The 20,151-nt window shown below is 36.8% G+C and overlaps 1 protein-coding gene across 1 annotated transcript; it reads right to left on the reverse strand.

Moving 5' to 3' along the window:
* Positions 1–542: 542 nt before the first annotated feature.
* LOC102706007 (CBL-interacting protein kinase 17) lies at positions 543–4,504 on the reverse strand. Its single transcript, XM_006654904.3, has 12 exons — positions 3,928–4,504; positions 2,999–3,070; positions 2,763–2,870; positions 2,543–2,623; positions 2,406–2,459; positions 2,204–2,329; positions 1,906–2,115; positions 1,681–1,785; positions 1,313–1,429; positions 1,136–1,198; positions 969–1,043; positions 543–877 (listed from the first exon to the last, which is right to left on the reverse strand). The coding sequence occupies exons 1-12, from the start codon at positions 4,180–4,182 to the stop codon at positions 758–760; spliced, it is 1,386 nt and encodes a 461-aa protein (XP_006654967.1). The 5' UTR covers positions 4,183–4,504; the 3' UTR covers positions 543–757.
* Positions 4,505–20,151: the final 15,647 nt, after the last annotated feature.

Below are 20,151 nucleotides of genomic sequence, written 5' to 3' on the forward strand. Positions count from 1 at the left end.
ACACCCCGCTGGAATTCTCTTCTCTGCACCATCTCCCTTCCCAACCACGAGATTCGGGTAGCTGGTAGGGACGAATGCAGTGATGGAAATTCCTGATCGACCGAGAGTCGTTTGGTTAAATTGGCACCACTTCCGGCCATTTCTGATTTTACTTGTATATAAAACTTTGTACTGTGGTCGTCACTAAATGGTTAAGTTGCAAGGTATATACATTTCTGACCTAGCGAGGGTCGTTTCCAAATAAACTGTTTCACAGTGCAAAACTTTTTAGCATTGTCTAGACATATCATATATAAAAGGGGTGTTTAGCTTATAAGCTAGCGGCATATACTGCTTTCGTCTCTGGACCAAGTTTACGTAGTTCCAAAAGTACGCCTTCGGTGGCGGTTCTTTGGAAGCTGCCTTTTACGCCACGTAATTTGCTTCACATTTAGCGTCCATTTTCTCAGAAATTTTATTGACTTGAATTCTATAATAATGCAAGCTTTGGAATCCACAAGTGAATTATTTCTTCTTGCAGTACGTATACACAGGAGCACACCTTTAGAACAAGGCAATTTTATTTCTTTTATTTCATCTTCCTTCCTTTCGTTTTACAACGGTGGCTTGCTTTTTTGTCACCACTCAGTTGGATATCTGTACACTGTATCACATACTCTGATACTACCATCTTTTGTCTCTCCTCCAAATATGTTCCTACACATCCTCTTTGCCTAAACAGCATCCTGGCTACAACATTTGCAGGGCTCAGCATTCGTCACAACGCGACCAGTGGCGTCCCTGCATTGCTGTTCTGAAGATCATCGTCAACCGACGCAGTTCTGAAGATCTGCTCCGTCTTGCACACCCCCAGGTCACTGGAGATCCTTTCACAGAGCTGCAGAACATTTCAAAGAGAGAATGGTGAGATCCTCTAGTTTCAGTCACAGTGGCAACTAAAATTCAATTCTTACTTTAGCTGCTGTTACCTGTCTATACAAGGCAGGATCTCCATGGGACTTCCTAAGTTCTACAACATTTATAGCAGGGCCAAGCTCAAAAACCTGGCATACAAAATAGCAACCCCGATTCTATTAGCCGGCTTGCATTTGCGTCGTGCTTTTGCATAAAAAATGTCTGGTTCGTCGCATTTTACCTCTGCGGACACCATAAATGACACGGGGTTCTTTGATCCATTGCAATTGCGCATTACTTTGAGCTGTAAAATCAGATGCAAACCATTTTCAGTTCATTCGAGAGTGTAAGGTAGTGTCAGTATGTCCTGCAAGGTAATAATAATATGATGATGATGGGAGGATTGTGCACTACAGACCTTGCTGCGCCCCCTCTGAACTTGGAATCCCAACTCTGTTGCAGAGCTTTCAATCTTGTCGAACACTTCGTTGGGTGTATGCATTGATGCGAATCTAATCCTCCTTTGGGATACTTCCTGTAACAAGTCAGGCAGTGATTATTCATTCCATTTCCTGTTAAAATGTAATGGCAAGTGGTGCAAGACAAGTTCATTTCATGTGTTAATCAACAGTTTCCTGGGAAATAAGTTATTTCACAGCAAATGCATATGATAGTTAGAGAAGCTTAAAACATGCAGTGGTAGTTAATTTCTATTTCAGATTATTTCAGCCTTGTTAAGGAAATGGAAATGCTGGAAGACAATTTCTGAAAAGGCACTGCACAAACCTCATCCTCAAAAAACCCTGAAAGATCAAGGGATGATGCCATTCCAATCAACTGGAAAGCATTGATCTGATGAGAATTCTTATCTCCAGGCTCATCGTTGATTTGCTTCAGAAAAGAAAAGAGACCAAAAAATGCCAATCAGAAATTGCAAACACCAAAAAGAAATTTACTGTCAGGACATAGATAATCGCCAATAGATTTATGAAGTCTATTAATCTCTTCTACCTCTTTGACAGGAAGGCGTGCACCAAGCTGTACATCGTCATCGTCATCATCATATGGAACAACAGGAACATAGTCCTCCTGAAACCATTCGTGTGATTTGATCCCTGCCATGTCGATCCTCTTCATCGGATTGGGTTCAAGAATCCTCCGAAGAAGATTTTGTGCACTAGGCGAAAGCCACGTTGGGATCTGAGTGTCACCCTTGAAAATCTAACCAAAACGAATAAACGTAGTCATTAAAAATGGCTGGAGAATACCATATCAGGATTATATTATTTCAGCTTGAGATAACCACTACCTTCTGATAAAGAACAACAATATTTCGGTCATCAAATGGAAGATATCCTACAAGCATTACGTAAAGGATAACTCCACAAGACCAGATGTCTGACAAGGATCCATTATATCCTTTATTCTGCAGAACCTGGAAGCATTTAGCACAAGGATGAGAAGCTTTACAAGAGAATAATTCGGTTGGTCTGAGAAGAACTTTCACTTACCTCAGGGGCAATATAGTTGGGGCTACCACAAGTAGTATGCAGTAATCCGTCATTCTGAGAAGTACCGAATTTACAGTTCAATGAAAGATTCATCTAAGCAAAACATTTTTAATACAGCTGAATTTGTGAAATCATACCCCGAGATGTTGAGGTAAAGCACTGAGACCAAAATCAGAGATCTTGATGTTGCCCTTTTTGTCCACAAGAACGTTTTCAGGCTGTAACAGTGGAATGATTCACAAGAATTATGTTACAAAGTCACGAATCCACATTGACCAAGTTGGTAATTTGCATGAAAGACGAAAATCCATAGATAGATAATTACAAGTTTTTCCCTAAAAACAAATCGTTCGTTACCTTGAGGTCTCTGTGGTAGACGCCCTTATCATGGCAGTAGCTCACACCATCAATTAATTGCTGAAAAAGCCTCCTTCCTTCTTTCTCAGAGAGTTTTCCCTTTATTGCCTATTTTTTTCATTGTTAAAACAGATTCAAGTGTTAGAACTTAGAATTAATAATTCCAGCTGACATGATATTTTTGCAGCTTGGAAAGAACTCAAAAGATCAATGAAATAAGGGTGACATGGGCTTACAATTCTCTCAAACAGTTCGCCTCCATTGACAAACTCGAGCACCATGTAAATCTTTGTTTTGCTAGCAGCAACCTGGATCAATGGTTGAACTACAAGATTAAGATCTGATTATCTGACACTGACAGTGCCATGAAACCAAACTACAGATTTTGTGTTTCTCATTTTAAAGGTGAAAAGAACATGCCATAAATTCGACAAGGACAAAAACTATTGCTAGTTGGCATTCGGCAATGGCCATGCGTGGCCACAGTCGGGATCACACACGCACGCAAAAAAGGAACCCGCCGGAGGTGAAGACGACGATGATGTGACGGCGAGGCGCGGGGCCGGCGAACTATTCCGGCGAGAGGCATCCGGTTCTCGAGTGAGCCGTGGTCCTGCAGGGTAATAATTAGGGGACCCACCAAAACGAAGACGCGGTGCGCCGAGTCTACCACGTCGCCTTGCTCCGCCGGAAAGCGACGCGCATGGCCATGGTGCCATTGCCGGTGGTGGCGGTGGCTCCCGCCGGTCCAGGTCCAACCAGCGTGGCGTCGAGCGGCTCCGCGTGGGTGGCCCACCCACCCGCCACTTACCTGCCAGGTGGACCAACGCCACGTGGCTCGAGCCTAGTCTACGTGCGTCCGCGCCCGCGGAATCAACTGCTCCACGGGGCAGGCGACATGGCGGCGGCGGCGGCGCCGGCGCCGGCGACATGGCGGCGCCAGAGAAACCGGCGGCCGTGGCGGTGGAAATGGCATTAGCGGATTTATCCAGTGGTTTATCGCTAAATCGGCCGAATCCGCCGTAAAAAAGAGAAAAAAAAAACCGTCTTTTCGATCGAATCTCCCTCTTCGGCTCTTCGTCGATGGAAATGCAACAGATTTCGGCCAAAGAAGAAGAGGGCTTTATTAGCTTCGAAGCGCAAAGTGGGCGGAGACGGTGATCACCTCGTGGAGGCGGACGACGTTGGGGTGCTTGAGCAGCTTCAGCGTGGCGATCTCCCGCCTAATCTGGTCGCCGGCGCGGAGGGAGACGACCCTGCCGCGGTCCAGGATCTTGACGGCGAAGTGGCCGCCCGTCGCGAGGTGCCGCGCGTACTTCACCTTCCCGAAGTTCCCCTCCCCGAGCGTCCGCCCCATCTCGTACCCGCCTAGCAGCACCTCTCGCCTGCCGCCGCCGCCACTGACGCCGCCCTTCACCATTGATCACCCGCCCCCCAAACTCAACCCAAGATCAAAGCTTTTTTCAAAAAAATACTCTTCCTCCCTCTTCTTCTACTTCTTCTTCCTCCTCTGATGGGTGGATTTGGGGGGAGAAGGGATGACAGATGAACAAAAAAATGGAGGGTATTTATAACTCTTTCCCTATCTATATGAGCTTTGCTTCTTCTACCTCTGGCTAATGGATTTATGATGATCCATCTTGCTGTCTTGTGTGAGTTGTGATTGTCATCTTGTCTACTCGGCTGCTGCTTTTCATGTCTGATCTGTGCTGAGTTTTGTGTGGTCTTGATTTGGATTAACTTATAGCAGGGAAGGTGCCTTCCCTAAATGACAGCCAAGTGGGCAGCAGGTTTACTGCACACGTTGAAAAGAAGGCTCTGCAGACCACAACCACAGGGTTTGCTGTCTTGCCTATCTGATCTGCTAGGTCTCCCCAGATAAAGCACGTTCTGATTTGGATGAAATATTATTTTTCAATTATATGATAAATGCATTTTGCGCATACACACCACTACACATGTAACACGTTAATACCACACTAGCAATGTGCCCCCTCTGACATCTGACCCATGTTTAAGGGATGAAAAACGTATCCCTGATCTCATTATATTTACGTAGAAAACCAATTTATATGTGAATAATATTTATTGGTATCAGGATTTGAGTCACGATGGATATGACTCACCATCATACTACATATATGCTTCTCCAATAAACTAAATATTTGCACTCAATGAATAGTTTGGAACAGGTTTCGTACAAAACACAACTGAATTTTTCTTTTTGAAAAATACACTTATAAAAGTTTATTAAAGAGACATATTTTTAAAGCATAAGGCAAATAATCGATTTTAATATTCCACGAAAGATATAAAAGAAACGAGAACATTATACCCGTTGCAGCTGGGTAAAAGCAGACGTTTCTAGAGCTCTTGCCGAGGTGTCACCGTGTTATTTCTATGCCACAGTTTTTTTTTTTTTACCTTGGAAAGAGGTGGATAATTTAATGTAAGTTCACGTCACCCGGTGTAAACGTAGCAACCTCATTTTTCTTTTTCACTTTTATTCAGTACTTATAACCCAAATCTGAATAGTTGATTTTTCAGTTTCCTTATTAAAGTTTATTTTGTAGCCGTTGCTTTTAAATCGTTAAAAACACATATATAAAAATTTTATATTTTTCGTTTGAAAATATTTCGTTTGACTTTTTATGGATATTTTTAAATCTTTGAGAAGTATATTGAAGTGCTATAAAGATTTTAGTGCAAAATTATAGTACTGTTACTAAATTTTTATACTGAAAAGTGTCGATATACTTTTTAAAAGAATGGTAAGAACTCTTTTTCCATATAAAAGCCAAAAAATATTCTCATGGTTTCCTTGTTTATCTATAGTTATATTTGTAATTCTAGATATATGTGGAATTTACAATCTTTTTTATTATGGATATGAAATGAAATGTAACCTGCCGCATCACATAGTTGTAACAGTAAATGTACACCAATTTAAGTTGCAGTAGCCTTGTATTTGTGGAGCACGAGTCTTTATTACTGGATGTACCTGATAAACAAATGGTTAAACTAGTTCTATTTCGGTTTTTAAACTTGCTAACGTCTAGGATTGTGTTAACCGGCGTAGTTCTTTTTTTCTGCGACGCTCTATCTCTAAATCCACCCCAACTTCAATAATAATGACTGGGTGTAAACATTTATACTTCTAAACTATTTTCACAACACAAATTTTCCTAGAAAATATATAAAAAATACATGCTTTGCTAAAAGAAAACCCACACCTGGATAATTAAGTCAATGTACTATTTACTTCGTTTCATATTATAAGACTTTCTAAGTTTAACTAGATTTATTTATATACTAATGTATATCTTTTATATATGTGTTTACATTAGCACGGATATGAACTTAGACAAGATTAGAAAGTTTTAATATATCACGGTAATCAGCAGGAGTATTTGTGTAGCCACAGCTGTTAACCCATCAATGCTGACGTCACCGACAGGGGCTGGCCCACATGGGGCCTAAGTGCCACGTGGCCCAATCAAGCTGCCCCAACCCAACTGGACAAAATAGAAGGGTAACTTTTCCGGCCGTGTCAATCTCAATCAAACCCACGCTAAGCATGAATCTTGTGGGCTGAAATCTCTTTAAAAATGACTAATATAACCCCAAGTGTCACCTTAAGATGCTTGCTCACTGGTACTAAGCACAACTTTGAGAGCTTTTTGCAGGGTGATTTGGGGAATCATAGCCCTGAAAATGATGTGGCTGTGGACAATTAACAGCAGGTACAATAGCAGGCTATAAGCCAACTAGCATATTTTAAAGAGATAAAATGGGAGAGAAGTGATGTGAGCTACTAATTTGTAGCCAGCTGCACACGGACTCCAAGATACAGTGTGTGTGACATGTGTGGGACCATGTAATAATATTTTATAGGTAACTATTGTATGAATTAGCTATTAGATTGATTGTAAATGAATTGGAGCTACTAGTCGACTATACTATTGAACTTGCTCTTAGCAGAAGCTAGCAAGGTGAGACCTTTTTTGGAGGGTAATTTTGGAAAATGGGTAATATGCCTTAAAATGGTGTGGCTGGGGATAATTAGTTGAGATTGAAGTGGAGAAATAGGATAAGAATGCTTGCATGGACATGCACAAGCACCTACAAGAGGGCATTGTATTATTATTATTGTTGTATATACAGTTGATTAATTTAAACTGTAGCTGATTATTGGAGCAAGCATAAATTAACATAATAAGAAAGCTTTGTTGCTTCTGTCTTCTGATTTGGTGGGGGCCACAGGTTGCTTGTGTTGAGGGGTTTGGGATCCATGCTCCATATGCCACCGCCATCACCATGGGATCCCATTTGATTCCTTGCACCCATTCTTAATCCCGCCACTTGGCGGTTCCACGTGGCGGATTAGTTCACTAAGTCAATGCTTGGGATGGTTCATTACTCATTTGAGGCCACGTAGGACGGAATCGAAGGGCATGTTCTTTTCAGCTGTTTGCATGCTTTTTAAACCATTAAATACTGCGTTTTATCCGAATATTCTTGTATATATATATGTTATCGTAAAAATCAAATAATCTATTTTTAAGGATTTTAAGCAACTAATACTCAATTAATTAAATGCTAATTAAATTTCTCTCTAATTGGCTAATTCAAAAACTACGTAGAACGTGACCCAAGTGTCTGGAAAGGGACAATTCAAAAGACATGATGCATGCATCACGTTTGGGGACAATTAATTCATAGCCATATAATCAGCGTATGCCTAGCTAGCGGCTTGATGACAATCCAATTGATTCAATTGAGTGAACAAAAATGACTTTATGAGTATGACTGCATGACACTTCTGTTCAATCAAGATGTGTTTATATACCTGTCTGTCTGCTTGTCGGTACAAAATTAATTTGTGAATACACATCTCTTTTCCCCGCTAAGATGAACAGTGAGCTTTGAGTTTGTATTTTCCCCTATTCTGTGTAGCCAGGTAGGTACTGTGGTATGCTATGATCTATACTATACTCCCTCTGATTTTTTAGTTGTAGCCGTTGACTTTTTAGATTTATGTTTGACTCTTCGACTTATTTAAATTTTCTATTTAAATATGCAAAATTATAAATCATATTTAAAGTTACTTTAATAATAATAATTAAATCATAACAAAACAGTTAATAATTATACAATTTTTTGAATAAGACAAATGGTCAATCGTAGATCTAAAAGTCAATGCCACCAATTAAAAAAATGGAGGGAGTACTATAGTGATCACCACCACCACCATCTCTGTTAATTAAGCCATTATGTTAGCGCAATATGTGTGAATGCTCTAAGTGTTCTTTGTACTTGCGTAACTCTATAACTTAATTTTCTACACATGGTTGTTTTGTTTTTCAGATGAATTTTTTGGGTATTTTTTGAACATAGTCTGCCACACATGATAATGTTTCAACCAATTAAAAGAATTTTTTTTCAAAAGTCTTAATTTTACTATTTTCAATAACCTGTTGCGACGCATGAGTATTTTGCTACTATATATCGACATTGCTATGTCTATACCTCTATTTCAATATTGTATCATGTTCATGGAGATAAAGTACCCCCACGCTGATCATAGGAAGAAAAAGTTAACTATGAACATCGATATTATTCAGATTGAGTGTACGAAACAATTTGTGTATAGGTCGTCTGCTTGGGAAATTATTTTCCGGTATATTAATTTATTATTAGGATTTTCAAATATTTCGCAATAAAAGTTACTACTCAAAGCATCATATTTCATGGTTGGAGAAAATAACATTAATTCAATAGTACCCCCATGCTGTTGTCCATTGGGTTTGATAGGACGTCCACATGCATTGCATCCACCATATATTAATTCAGTTCTTTCCCTTCTTTTAGACGCATGAACATTTGGAATATCATTTAACAGCCAATAATTAAAACTTAGTACACGAGAGCATAAAAGGCATTAATTGGTTCTTCTTAAGAAAAATAATATAGTACTTAAGAACGAAAAGAGAGCTAGGTATAGTACTGTACATGCAATTTGACAATCCAACGAAATTGATCCTGCGACGTACACATACAGAATATATTAATTCACCACGAGATCGATCACACATATGCTGGCTCCAGTATTGATTATTCTATATATAATTATATAAATCCAACAAATTAATCATTCATAATTATTTATCATGATCATCCAATGCAGAGATTTAAAAATAACAGGCAATCTTGACGTTTGGTGACTTATACGCTAGCTAGCTCCACCAACTTTTGATCCACAATGCGAGTACGGTAATTTGTATTTTTTAAAACAGATTCCAAACAAATACAGATTTTAATTAAATTTGACGGATATACCGAGTTCACTTCAAGTACGCGCAAACAGGAGTTTTCAAATGGAGGAGAATCAATAGAAAGTGTCATTATGTCCCTTTATCCACCGTACGGCAAGATTTGAGGGAGTTGAGGTCCATAAATTTCGTATAATTTATGTTTGTCTTCTTTTCATGATAAAGATGTTGGTGGCATTGGTTCCTCTGATATACTATGGAAATGCTTGATTTGGGTGTCCATGTGCATCGCTAAGGTTGATTAATTAATCGTGGAACGTGTTTTGTACACGCAAGCTTCATGTGCACACAGGGACGCACGTAGGATATAATTTGACTGGGCCTGCGTATATGACTCACAGAACTGTTAGAAAGTCAAGTTATTTTATTATAACTTAAAATAACTCTGAGATATTATTTTTTTCTATTGAAATGGGAGCTCATAGGTCATACTATTATGAATCTATACCATATATAAAAGAACCTAGTGGTAGTGGACCACCAATAGAATGGATGATACGTGGGCCCGGAAAAGGTCGGGAGGAGGACTGACTGCCGATTGCGCTTGGAGAGGGAGCGGCGAGGATGCTGTCGCTGCACGGGTCACCGTCGCCGCGCGGAGCGCCCTCGTGCCGTGTCGCCCCGCCGCCGCGTGGGTCTCCGCTGCCACCACCCCGTCCCATGCCCCCCGCACAGCCGCCACCGCCAGTGCGCCGCCGCGCGGGTCGCCCTCGTGCCGCGCCGCCCATCCGTCGCGTGGGTCTCCGCCCCTGCCACTGCCGACCTCCCTCCTTGCTGTCGCCCCTCTCCCGCGCATGCCTGCCGCGCAGCCGCCGCCGCTAGGACAGAGAGGGAGGGAGGGAGGGAGTGAGTGAGGGGAGAGAGAGTGATAGTAGGGTTAGGGTTTTTAAATAGGCTTTGTGGGCTTTTATTTTTACTGGGCTTTTAAAGTTTATATGCCTCTTCTTTTTTATTTGTATTATGTTTTTTAAGAAAAAATAACTAATGATTAAATATGTCAACTACTCTCACTTAATGATATTTTAAAAATATAAAATCCCATTACAAAGCAGGGGCGATTTGCTAGTATACCTAAAGAGTACAAATTTTGACTGTGGTCCCAGACCCCCATTGCTAATATGCTGCATCTGCCCCTGTGTGCACACACCATGCTCATCAACTAAAAGTTCTAGAAATTTTTTGAATGCACTTCTAATAGTTTTAGACCTATGTACAAAGTCTTATCTTTAAATTCGTTATACATACGGAGGAAACAAGAAAGAAAATATTTTGATATATTTCTACTATTAAAAGTGTCAATTTTTTGTTACGACTAAAATAATGAATCTGAAGACGAGTCTTTGTACATTTGTATAATATATACTATTGGAAGAATATGCACACGTTTTTTTTAGAATTTTAGGTGATATTTGTTAGTTTGTGTGCATGGTGTGTGGGGGCTAAAATACCGATTTCTTACGATTTGGCGAGCAATTAAAAGAGTTATAGAGGAAAAAAGAAGGACAAAATTTTGATATATATCTATTATTAAAAAATTCATTTTTTGTTGATGCTAAAATAATAAATTAGAAGACGAGTCTTTCAACATTTGTGTAATTCTATTGGAAGAATATGCACAAGTTTTTCTAGAACTTTATATAACAACTGTTAGTTGGTGTGTACGTGTGTAGCTAAAAATACCGATTTCTTATGATTTGGTGGGCAATTAAAGAAGAAATAGAGGGAAAGATGGCAGGCAGAAGGAAATGGCACTTGGTAGCTGAATACATTAGCAATTTTGCATTTGGAAGAGCCATGCCCTTTGTTGTTTCTCAGATTTGGCTGGATGAGAGTTGATCTCCGAGGCCAACTGCTTTGATGACTCAACTGATTCCCCTCTTAGCCCATACATACTATACATACATAAGCCACATACCTTGGTTTGTCTTGGATCCAAATCATAGCTGCCGTTGATTGACAAGACAAGAGATCGGTAGGGAGAGAACTCAGAATAAATAACTCCCGTATAATAATTACTATGATATACTCTCCCCGTTATAAAATAGGTTATATTTTAGTTTTTAGATATAATATTTGATTGTAGTCTTATCAAAAAAATTACGATATTATTATTAAATGGTAAAAGATGAATAATACTTTGTAAGTGACTATTTTTATTTTTTAAATATGACGAATGGTCAAAAGCTGAATACATAAATAAATAAAAAAGTAAACCTGTTTGAGTTGGGAGGAAGTATTAGGGATGCTTCTCTATCAATAATTGTTATTCACCCTGTACCAAACTTTAAACCCTACTAGTGAATCCACATACCCATGACTCATAAACTATGTGGACGGTTATTTAGGCTCGACGTGGATGAGCATCATTGTTCATGGATAAACTTGATATAAAAACAGAATAGGTGCACTTCACTACCTGGCCCTAGATATTATGTGTGAAATGCACTCCACGCACCGACGCAATTTAATTTTTCATGATAAGATTTGGTTGAACATTTGAAATTTTGATCATCTGTTTTATATTAGAACAAAAAAAAATTGAATCTATGATATAAACATAGTACTTTTTCAACAAAAATATGCACATAAAATTTTCTTTTTTTTATTATTAAGCATTTGAGAAGTTCAAATGTTAAAAACTTGCTAGTATAAAAATCGCCTCTTAAAAAGTAAAATTGCTAGCCGAGTATACAACAAGCTAAGAGCAAAACTGTCTTTTCAGTCACCTACTGATGGAACGCCAATACACGGGAATGAGCAAATAAATGTAAAAAAAATTGAGAATGAAGTGCATTAAGGAAAGAGCCAATATTGTACGTGGAAAATCAGGGAATAGATCAACTTCAAAGGGCAAATAGATAATTCTCTCGTATAATATCCTTTGATACTTATGTTATTTTTCTTTCCACCAGGTAAAAAAAAAGATGGTAATATAAATATACCTTATATTGAATTGAATAAACAGTGGTTTGTTGTGGATTATTTTTTTATATGAATAAGAAAATTATGATTAGATAAACATGGATACACATCTAGGCTAAGACATAAAACAAAAGGTAAACTAAATTAAAGTTGCATCTTTTATGTTGCGAAAGTTAGTTTAGCTTATCCATTTTGTAAGACTGAAAAGCAAAAAATAAAATAAAAAATCCAGGCATAGAGGAATTAAAAATATTTAAGCTGAATTAATTAATATATAATATTTCGATCAAGATACAATTGTAGTACTTACCACCATACTGGTTCAGATATTATTGTGAAAATTATGGTGAAAATTACATGCAACAGTACTACTGAATCTGCCATTGTCGGCGAGGATCTGTGAACTATGGATAATTAACTACGACATAGAGGAGGTGTCACGGCAGTAGCTAGCTAGCGACGTGCACCAAAACTAATCCACACATCACTACAATTAATTAATTCAATTAGCTTGCTACCTAATCCCATTCTGTCTCGTATATGTACCTCTCTGGTTTTGGACATATCAAAATTAGCTCTTATTCATTAATTTATATAAAGGAGTGAGCATATGGCACGATGGTGATTCGTATTTTATATAGTTTTTATCTTACAAATGTTGTTGTACTATGTAACAACCAATTGCCTACTAACACAAGAAGCTAGAAGAGTGTGATGCAACACAATACAAGTGACACTGATTAATTTTTTTTCATTATACGGTAGACGTATATGTACACGTATTGCTACACACTATATATACTTGTACATCCATAAGTATCGATCCTTCGTTAAATCCTACTAAAAATATATCCATGTGGTTTTCGGGCACCAAATTAAATTTGTATCTAGTGAATGAAATCATGTACTTAACTGTGCTAGCTAAACATTTGCAAGCATAATGACGATTCACATTCAAAAAATTGAAATAAATATATTTAAAAGGTGAAGAATACGTGATTGGAAAGTAGGAGAATTGCATATATATCATCCACACCTTAGATGTGCTGCACGTGGATCAGACGCAGACGTACGCACCTACCGGTCTTACTGGTTTTTGATCATGCAAATTAACCCTAATACTGTATACATTTTAATAGATGATACTGTTAATTTTTTAGCACATGTTTGATCATTCTTCTTATTAAAAATCTTACATAATTATCACTTATTTTTATTATGATTGGATTTATTTATTAAATTTATTTTGATTATAACTTATATTTTTATATGTTTACACAAAATTTTTTGAATATAACAAACGATCAAACATGTATAAAAAAATCAATAAAGTACGTATCAATCAGACAGACAATATATATAATCAATTGGCCGGGCCAGATGCCCACACAAAAAAAAACCGGATTAATTATGTGGTTTGAACCCCTGACTTCCATCACATTCTGATTTAATTCTGATTAAGATGTCGGAGTTAAACACATCGTGCTTATTAAAGGACGTTCCTCTCTTAATTTAACTTCACATTTGGGCGTGTAAACATCATCTGATGAGAGCATTTGTGGACGAAATCATGATCGCGATGCTGCCTTTGCTATGATTCAGAAGCCTTACAGTGTGTGAAATTATGAATTGTTCTAGGTGCTTCAAATAATAATAAGAAAGAAATAATTGTGACGGGTCTTCGACAAGTTGTATATATTGCTCATCTTCTAATTCTAATTAAGCAATTCTGGGGTTTTCTACGCATGATCTAGCTGTTAACTTAGTCTTTAATTTTGCCTTTGCGATTCATTAGTCGACTCAAATTTCCCCAAATCTTAGTCGATGCATATGGACAATTGGATCAAAGATGAATGACTTGGCAAGAAGGGAGACATGAGTGCGTGAGAGATGCTGATGGCTATGACATGTACGCACAACGAATGATCCATACATTAACTATTAAAAAATAATTTCTCCACCGTCCCCGTCGACCATGATTCTCCGCAGGGCTAAATTGCCCCCACTCCCACCGGGGAAATTGCCATCCCTAACAGGGCAGCGGGCGAGCTCACAGATGAGGACGGAGACCGACGCCCAGCCCGGCCAGCCTCCGCGCCCCCAGGCGTTGTTACTAGAGAAGGAAGAAGAGAGAGGAGAGCAAGGGAGAGAAGTATGAGAAACGAAGAAACGAGGAAAAAAACAAATACATGATACGTGGGACTCACTGTACGCCATGTGTATAAAACTAGATAAAAAAATAAACCGATATTATCGAGAGACCTTTTCTGAGCGGTTTATATGAGCTTAGTTGTACATATTTATGGTTTGTAGTTAGGAGACCTCACATAGACTCGATATTAAGTTGAGGGACCACTGGTGAACTTGTTCCATGATATGATCCAACATTGGCTGGGCCGAAATTTCGTTAATGATCAATAGCTGAAATTCAACCTGGACTGGGCCCAAATTATCCATTGTAGGCTGCAAAAATACAGGCCTTGTCGGCCCATTTTACGAACTGGCGTGGGCCACTCCCCTCAGAATGAGCTGTCAGCAATATGGGCCAACGGGCCCATTTATGGTCTCACATAACGTTTGATCCCGTGTGTTTTTTTCTTTCTCTTGGATTTGTATTGGCCGTTTGATAAGCGCACATTAAGATTCGTGCTATTCTCGACGAGAACTCGACCTTGCATTGTGCACTCAAGCTTTTTCAACTCTGCAAGACTTTACTTATATTATAATTATACCATATTTATAGTATAGTTAACGTCATGTGATTTTAGTGAAAAAAAATTCACCAAGTCATAGGTATATAGTCTTCTGTGGTGGAGCTGGACAGAAAATCATGGGCGCTAGCCGATCAGACAAATATTTGACAGTTCAAAATTTTAACGGTTTATCCTAATTTTTTATGCAGTGGCAACAGATAAAAGTGAATAGTTTTCAAAAGTGGTCAATATATTTTACATGTTCGTTGAAATTTCACTGCACAATTCTTCATCGTACGGAAATCATTGATAATCAAATCTATCGTCATCTTCATTGCAATCTCCGATTACCAAATAATCTCTTAAAAATCCATCTTTAATTTTGTTTCATAGTCTAATCTTAACAAATTTCATTATAGAAATGCTCGCTGTATAGTTGCAATCGAAACCGGTAAAGCAAGAACATGGCGAATCTAACCTACATATAGAAAAGAATTTTTTTATTGGGAGAGGTCATGTTCTGCCACTGCTTAGTCCTCCTTACTATATGCATAATTTTATATACGGGTTCACGGTAATTCAAAAGTCAAGACTAACAATAAAAAGAATCCTAAAATCTACTTTAAATTTAAGATTAAAATTTAAAATTTGACTTATAAACATAAGCAAAAGCGGAAAAAACTGGCAACTTGCCTCTTATATTTTCATAGCAAATATTTGACCGCTACTAAACGTACTTGGTGGACGTTGCTGTTGGCATAATGCCAGGGCACTGTTACTGCGAAATCAATCACATCATCCTTAATCCATGACAACAGGATTGAAAATTTCGTAATTTTCACATAGTCAACATACAGATCGACAAACACGCCAACACTGTGTTTGTTTAAATTACTGTTCAGACGTTGGTCAGTGTTGATCTCGTCGTTGTCAATAGGTAGGGTGTTTAATCTGATCAGTGACTAATTGTGCGTCTTGTCACGAATAAGCGGGTCAGTATCAATCAGGGCCGGTTTGCAATATGCCAATATCACGATATTCAGCCATCCTGTCATAACACGATAACGAGAAACCGTGGTTTAGTTCGTTAAATATCATAAGAATTCAAATAACTTGAAAAATAATGAAAGAAAAATCTAAAAAACATCGTGTATATATCACGATGATAGTGATATATATCATGATAATCATGAGATGTATTGTGTAGTTTTCACATAAAAATTATGATTATCGTAGTAGATATAGATATCGTGATTATCGTTTGCACCAAAACTACGGTAATAATCACTACCTATGCAATACATATTACATGATAATCGTTCGCTACTGACAGTTTGATCTCCAAAACTACGGTGATTTTATATAAAAAAAATTGAATTCAAATTCACGTGGTTTTTATGTGATTATCATCGATAATCATGGCATCATTAGCGAGTGATTACAACTTACGAAACTAACCACTGTAGCAATCGATGTGAGACTAGTATGAGAGAAGATTATATGCTTTTGCCTTACCAATTAATTCCTTTAATAATAATTGATCGGTTGCAAATTAAACTAGCCAGAGGTTAAGCCAATGAGAAGTTAATTAATTAATTAGACCAGCTAGCTAGAAATAATGGAGCTAGTAAATTATATATAAAACATAAAAGTAGGTGAGGACGAGACCAGAATCTATTATATATCTATCCACCATCACTTACCAACTACACATCTCGATCGATCTCTCCTTGTTCATTCTTCTTTCTGTCATGCTGCGAGACCATTAATTACACATCCATGGCTGCATTTCTTTACACATATTTTTAAAAATAAAAATTTTTTAATAATTTTTTTAAAATAATATTTTTGCCTTGCTTTTACACACGTTTTCGAATTACTAAAACAATGTATTTTTTAAAAAAAATATAAAAATATCATCTTATCTTATATTTTAAAAATAAAATTTTAACTTTATAGCAATTAATTTTATTATTTATATAATAAATAGGTATCATAAAAGTCAGAAAATAAATCATCTTTATCTTCATCTATTAGAAAAACTCAGCCCATATCCCTGAAAACAATGAGCAATGCTGATCCATCGGTGACTGATGATGCACATGAGGTTGAACAGTTATATGCTACATTCCAAACTATATATAATTTTTTTTGTGGTTTGATTAAAAGCGATATCTTATAAACCATATGCATCGATTAGGCATTTCTTTTTCTTCTGAAAGATATGATCTACCAGTCACATCTTTAATATGCATATATATATGTGGGGACTGATGATCAATGGATTGGGGTATAGTAACAAACAAGATACTATTTGTTTCTTTCTAACTCTCAAGTCTCAATAGATATTAAATACTGCCTCCATCCCTAAATATTTGACGCCATTGACTATCCGTCTTATTATTTTTTTCAAATATGTAAAGCTATATATGTCCATAAAAGTATATTTAACAATAAATACAATAATATAAAAATAACTAATAATCATGTAATTTTTTGAATAAGACGAAGAGTCAAACATGTACTCTCTATATACACATGACACCGTTAACTTTTAGGATTATATTTGACCATTCGTCTTATTCAAAATTTATATCCAAATATGCAAAATGTAATGCATACTTAAAAGTTCCTATAATAATAAATCATATTATAACAAAATAATTAATAATTATATAATTTTTTTTGAATAAGATGAATGGTCAAACGTGGACCGAAAAGTTAACGGGCGTCATAAATATGGAGGGAGTACAAAATTAGGGATGAAGTGAGTAGCACGGATTAATTTGTTCGGCTAGCTTGGGATAGATGAGATCGACAATATGTGGTCCGTAGGAAGAAAGAGATTTGATGATGCATATGGTGCAACCTTTAATTTGTGCAGATACATTTTTATTATATATATAGTTAAATACATGTTACTCGTAGGATTTTGAAAGACAAAATCCCATTAAATTATACTCACTAGATCTTTTTGAAAAAAACACAAAATTAACTCAAAGTTAACTTTCGAAATTTAAATTTTGGCTGTGGTTAATAAGTCAGGGTTAACACGCCATACCGTGCGTGGGCTGGGTAACGGAACGACGGTATGGTGTAATGAATTTTGTCAAAATTTATTTTTAGAAAAATACTACAAAGTAAAATAAACTTCTATAGGTAGAACTTAATTTCTATGGCTGACCAAAGTAAAACTGACAGTCTCTAACTGAAACTAGAAAAAAAACTTTGAAAATAACACATAGGTTGGAATATGATTTCTACTTAATAAAAAAATATACTAAGGGTTATGTCAACAAGTTCATTCAATGTTCCACTGTTTCTCTAGAGGTATCTACATTGTTATGAATTTTCTAGAATTTTTTACTGCACTTTACAATTTTTCACAATTTTCTTTAGTTCCAACGAACCATGGCTTTCAAAGCGTACCACCACGTGGTTAATGTACCAAACCGTACGGTTAGTTTGGGTTACGGCGTAAAACAATAAAATTAAGTTCAGATATTTTATATGTGAATTTAACCCGGTCTTTGCGATAACCATCCATTTTACTGCTACGAAACGGTAATAGCAGAACTATTCCACAATAATGAAGACCTTAAAGTTAATAAGTAAACTATAAAATTACGGCACGTTTTCTTAATAAAAAGAGGAGTGCTGCTATACTACTTAAAAAAAAAGAAAAGGAATGCTGCTATACACAGAAAAAAGTTTTTCTAGAAATAATAACAAGAAACTGTGAAACTGTCAGTGACTAGCTTCAATGATGGGGGCTTTATTTGCTTTCCAGCTGTCCGGAATTAGGTGACAAAATTGTCAGATTTTCCAAGCACTGTTCAGAAATTGACTATTTTAACAGATGCTACTCCCTCCCTGCGGTTTTTTAATTTAATACTTTTTGTTTAAAGTATTTGTTTTTATCAACTTTTGATATTTTTTTTTAAATTTTTTATATAAATATACAGAATTACAAATCATACTTACATTGCTTTTAGTAATACAGCAAATCACAACAAAATAATTAATATATATATATATATTTAAAATAAATAAATAATTAAAAGTCAATGATATTAAATAAAAAATAAAAAGCGAGGAGCACCATCCTTCTGGTATAATTTTGTCCTCTCTTTTTCGACCACCGCTGTGTGGAATTCTGAGCATGTAGTAGGTCAGCTGACGGCCGTGTCCAGCAGGTACACAAGTGCTTGAGAAGTGCAAGCTACCAAGGACCAAGCCAGCCTGCTCTTAGTCAAACAAATCATCATCCATGTCCATATCAACCCAGCAACAACCAAAAATGTGCTTGAGAGATCTTAGGCAAGGCAATCTAGGATAAAAATTATTCCACCCGAGCAATTAATATTTACGCGTACAACCGATTCAATAATTTTTAAACCGTCAATATAACTATATTCCACTTTACGATGGATTCGTAGCACGTTCAACTTAAGTCTGCAGCGGACATTAATTGATCGACAACTAGAAAAATATTAAAAGTAGGTGGGTAATAAATTAATATTAGGAGGTTATGCAAATATGTAATTGTTTAGTAAACTATTGTTGAATGTGTGTGTGTGTGTATATATATATATATATACACTTTCTGTTAGATGAAAGCAGAAATAGTTATGAATATGTTTTTCATCATGGATGTGCAGAGAGTAGCTACACTTGGTAATATGATCTATTTCTCCATATATATATATATATATATATATTGCGCCAAACTTTCTCCATTGACTTGCAGGCTGTGAGCACTTGCATATGTAGCTTGTGATGGTGACTGGTAAGAAATTCATCAGCCCATAGAATTATAGTGGGGTTTTCAGTGTGTTTCATTTTTACTCCAGCAACTTTTTGACTTATAAAACACTAGTGCATATACCTCATTTTCTTTTGGAGTTGGGACCAGAGAAGGTTGCACTAGCAGAGTGTTTAAGACTTCATACAAATCTGCAAATTAAATCTAGTCATGGGCTCAAGTTGGTTGTACTTTTAAGACTTCAGTTTATTTGTTACCTTTGAATCAATTAATGGATTGTGATGTTTAGACAATGGAATTCATTTTGGCTTTTGCTTCAAATAATTAAGCTACAATCAATTGTTGCAGAGTTTGAATTCAAACAAGTGCATGTACATTACATATCACAACTTGATGAATAACAACAAAACTAATTGAAACACAACACCATCCAATGATCCAAAAGGCAAATAAACTATCATTGGTTGGTGATAATCCTACAAGTTGTATGTAATCCTTGTCCTCTTAAAACCATAAAAATACTCCTAAAAATTAGTGCTAGGTTCTTTCTGCCGTAAGAACTCTTACATATATAAACAAACGCAGAAGATACCGTCCGTCAGAGAGTAATAGAATTACAAATCAGATACTTAACCCAAATGTAGCCACAGAGCGATATATGTACAAGATCGTACGCA

This window comes from Oryza brachyantha, chromosome 5, assembly GCF_000231095.2.
Source record: "Oryza brachyantha chromosome 5, ObraRS2, whole genome shotgun sequence".
NCBI lineage: Eukaryota > Viridiplantae > Streptophyta > Magnoliopsida > Poales > Poaceae > Oryza > Oryza brachyantha.

Excerpts from the sequence above, each read along its gene's own strand:
- LOC102706007 (XM_006654904.3), bottom strand. The coding sequence starts at position 4,182 with ATGGTGAAGGGCGGCGTCAGTGGCGGCGGCGGCAGGCGAGAGGTGCTG. Across the intron at positions 1,430-1,680 it reads CAGGGTTTTTTGAGGATGAG|GAAGTATCCCAAAGGAGGAT; the intron begins GTTTGTGCAGTG and ends GACTTGTTACAG. Across the intron at positions 1,044-1,135 it reads CATTTATGGTGTCCGCAGAG|GTTTTTGAGCTTGGCCCTGC; the intron begins GTAAAATGCGAC and ends TTTGTATGCCAG.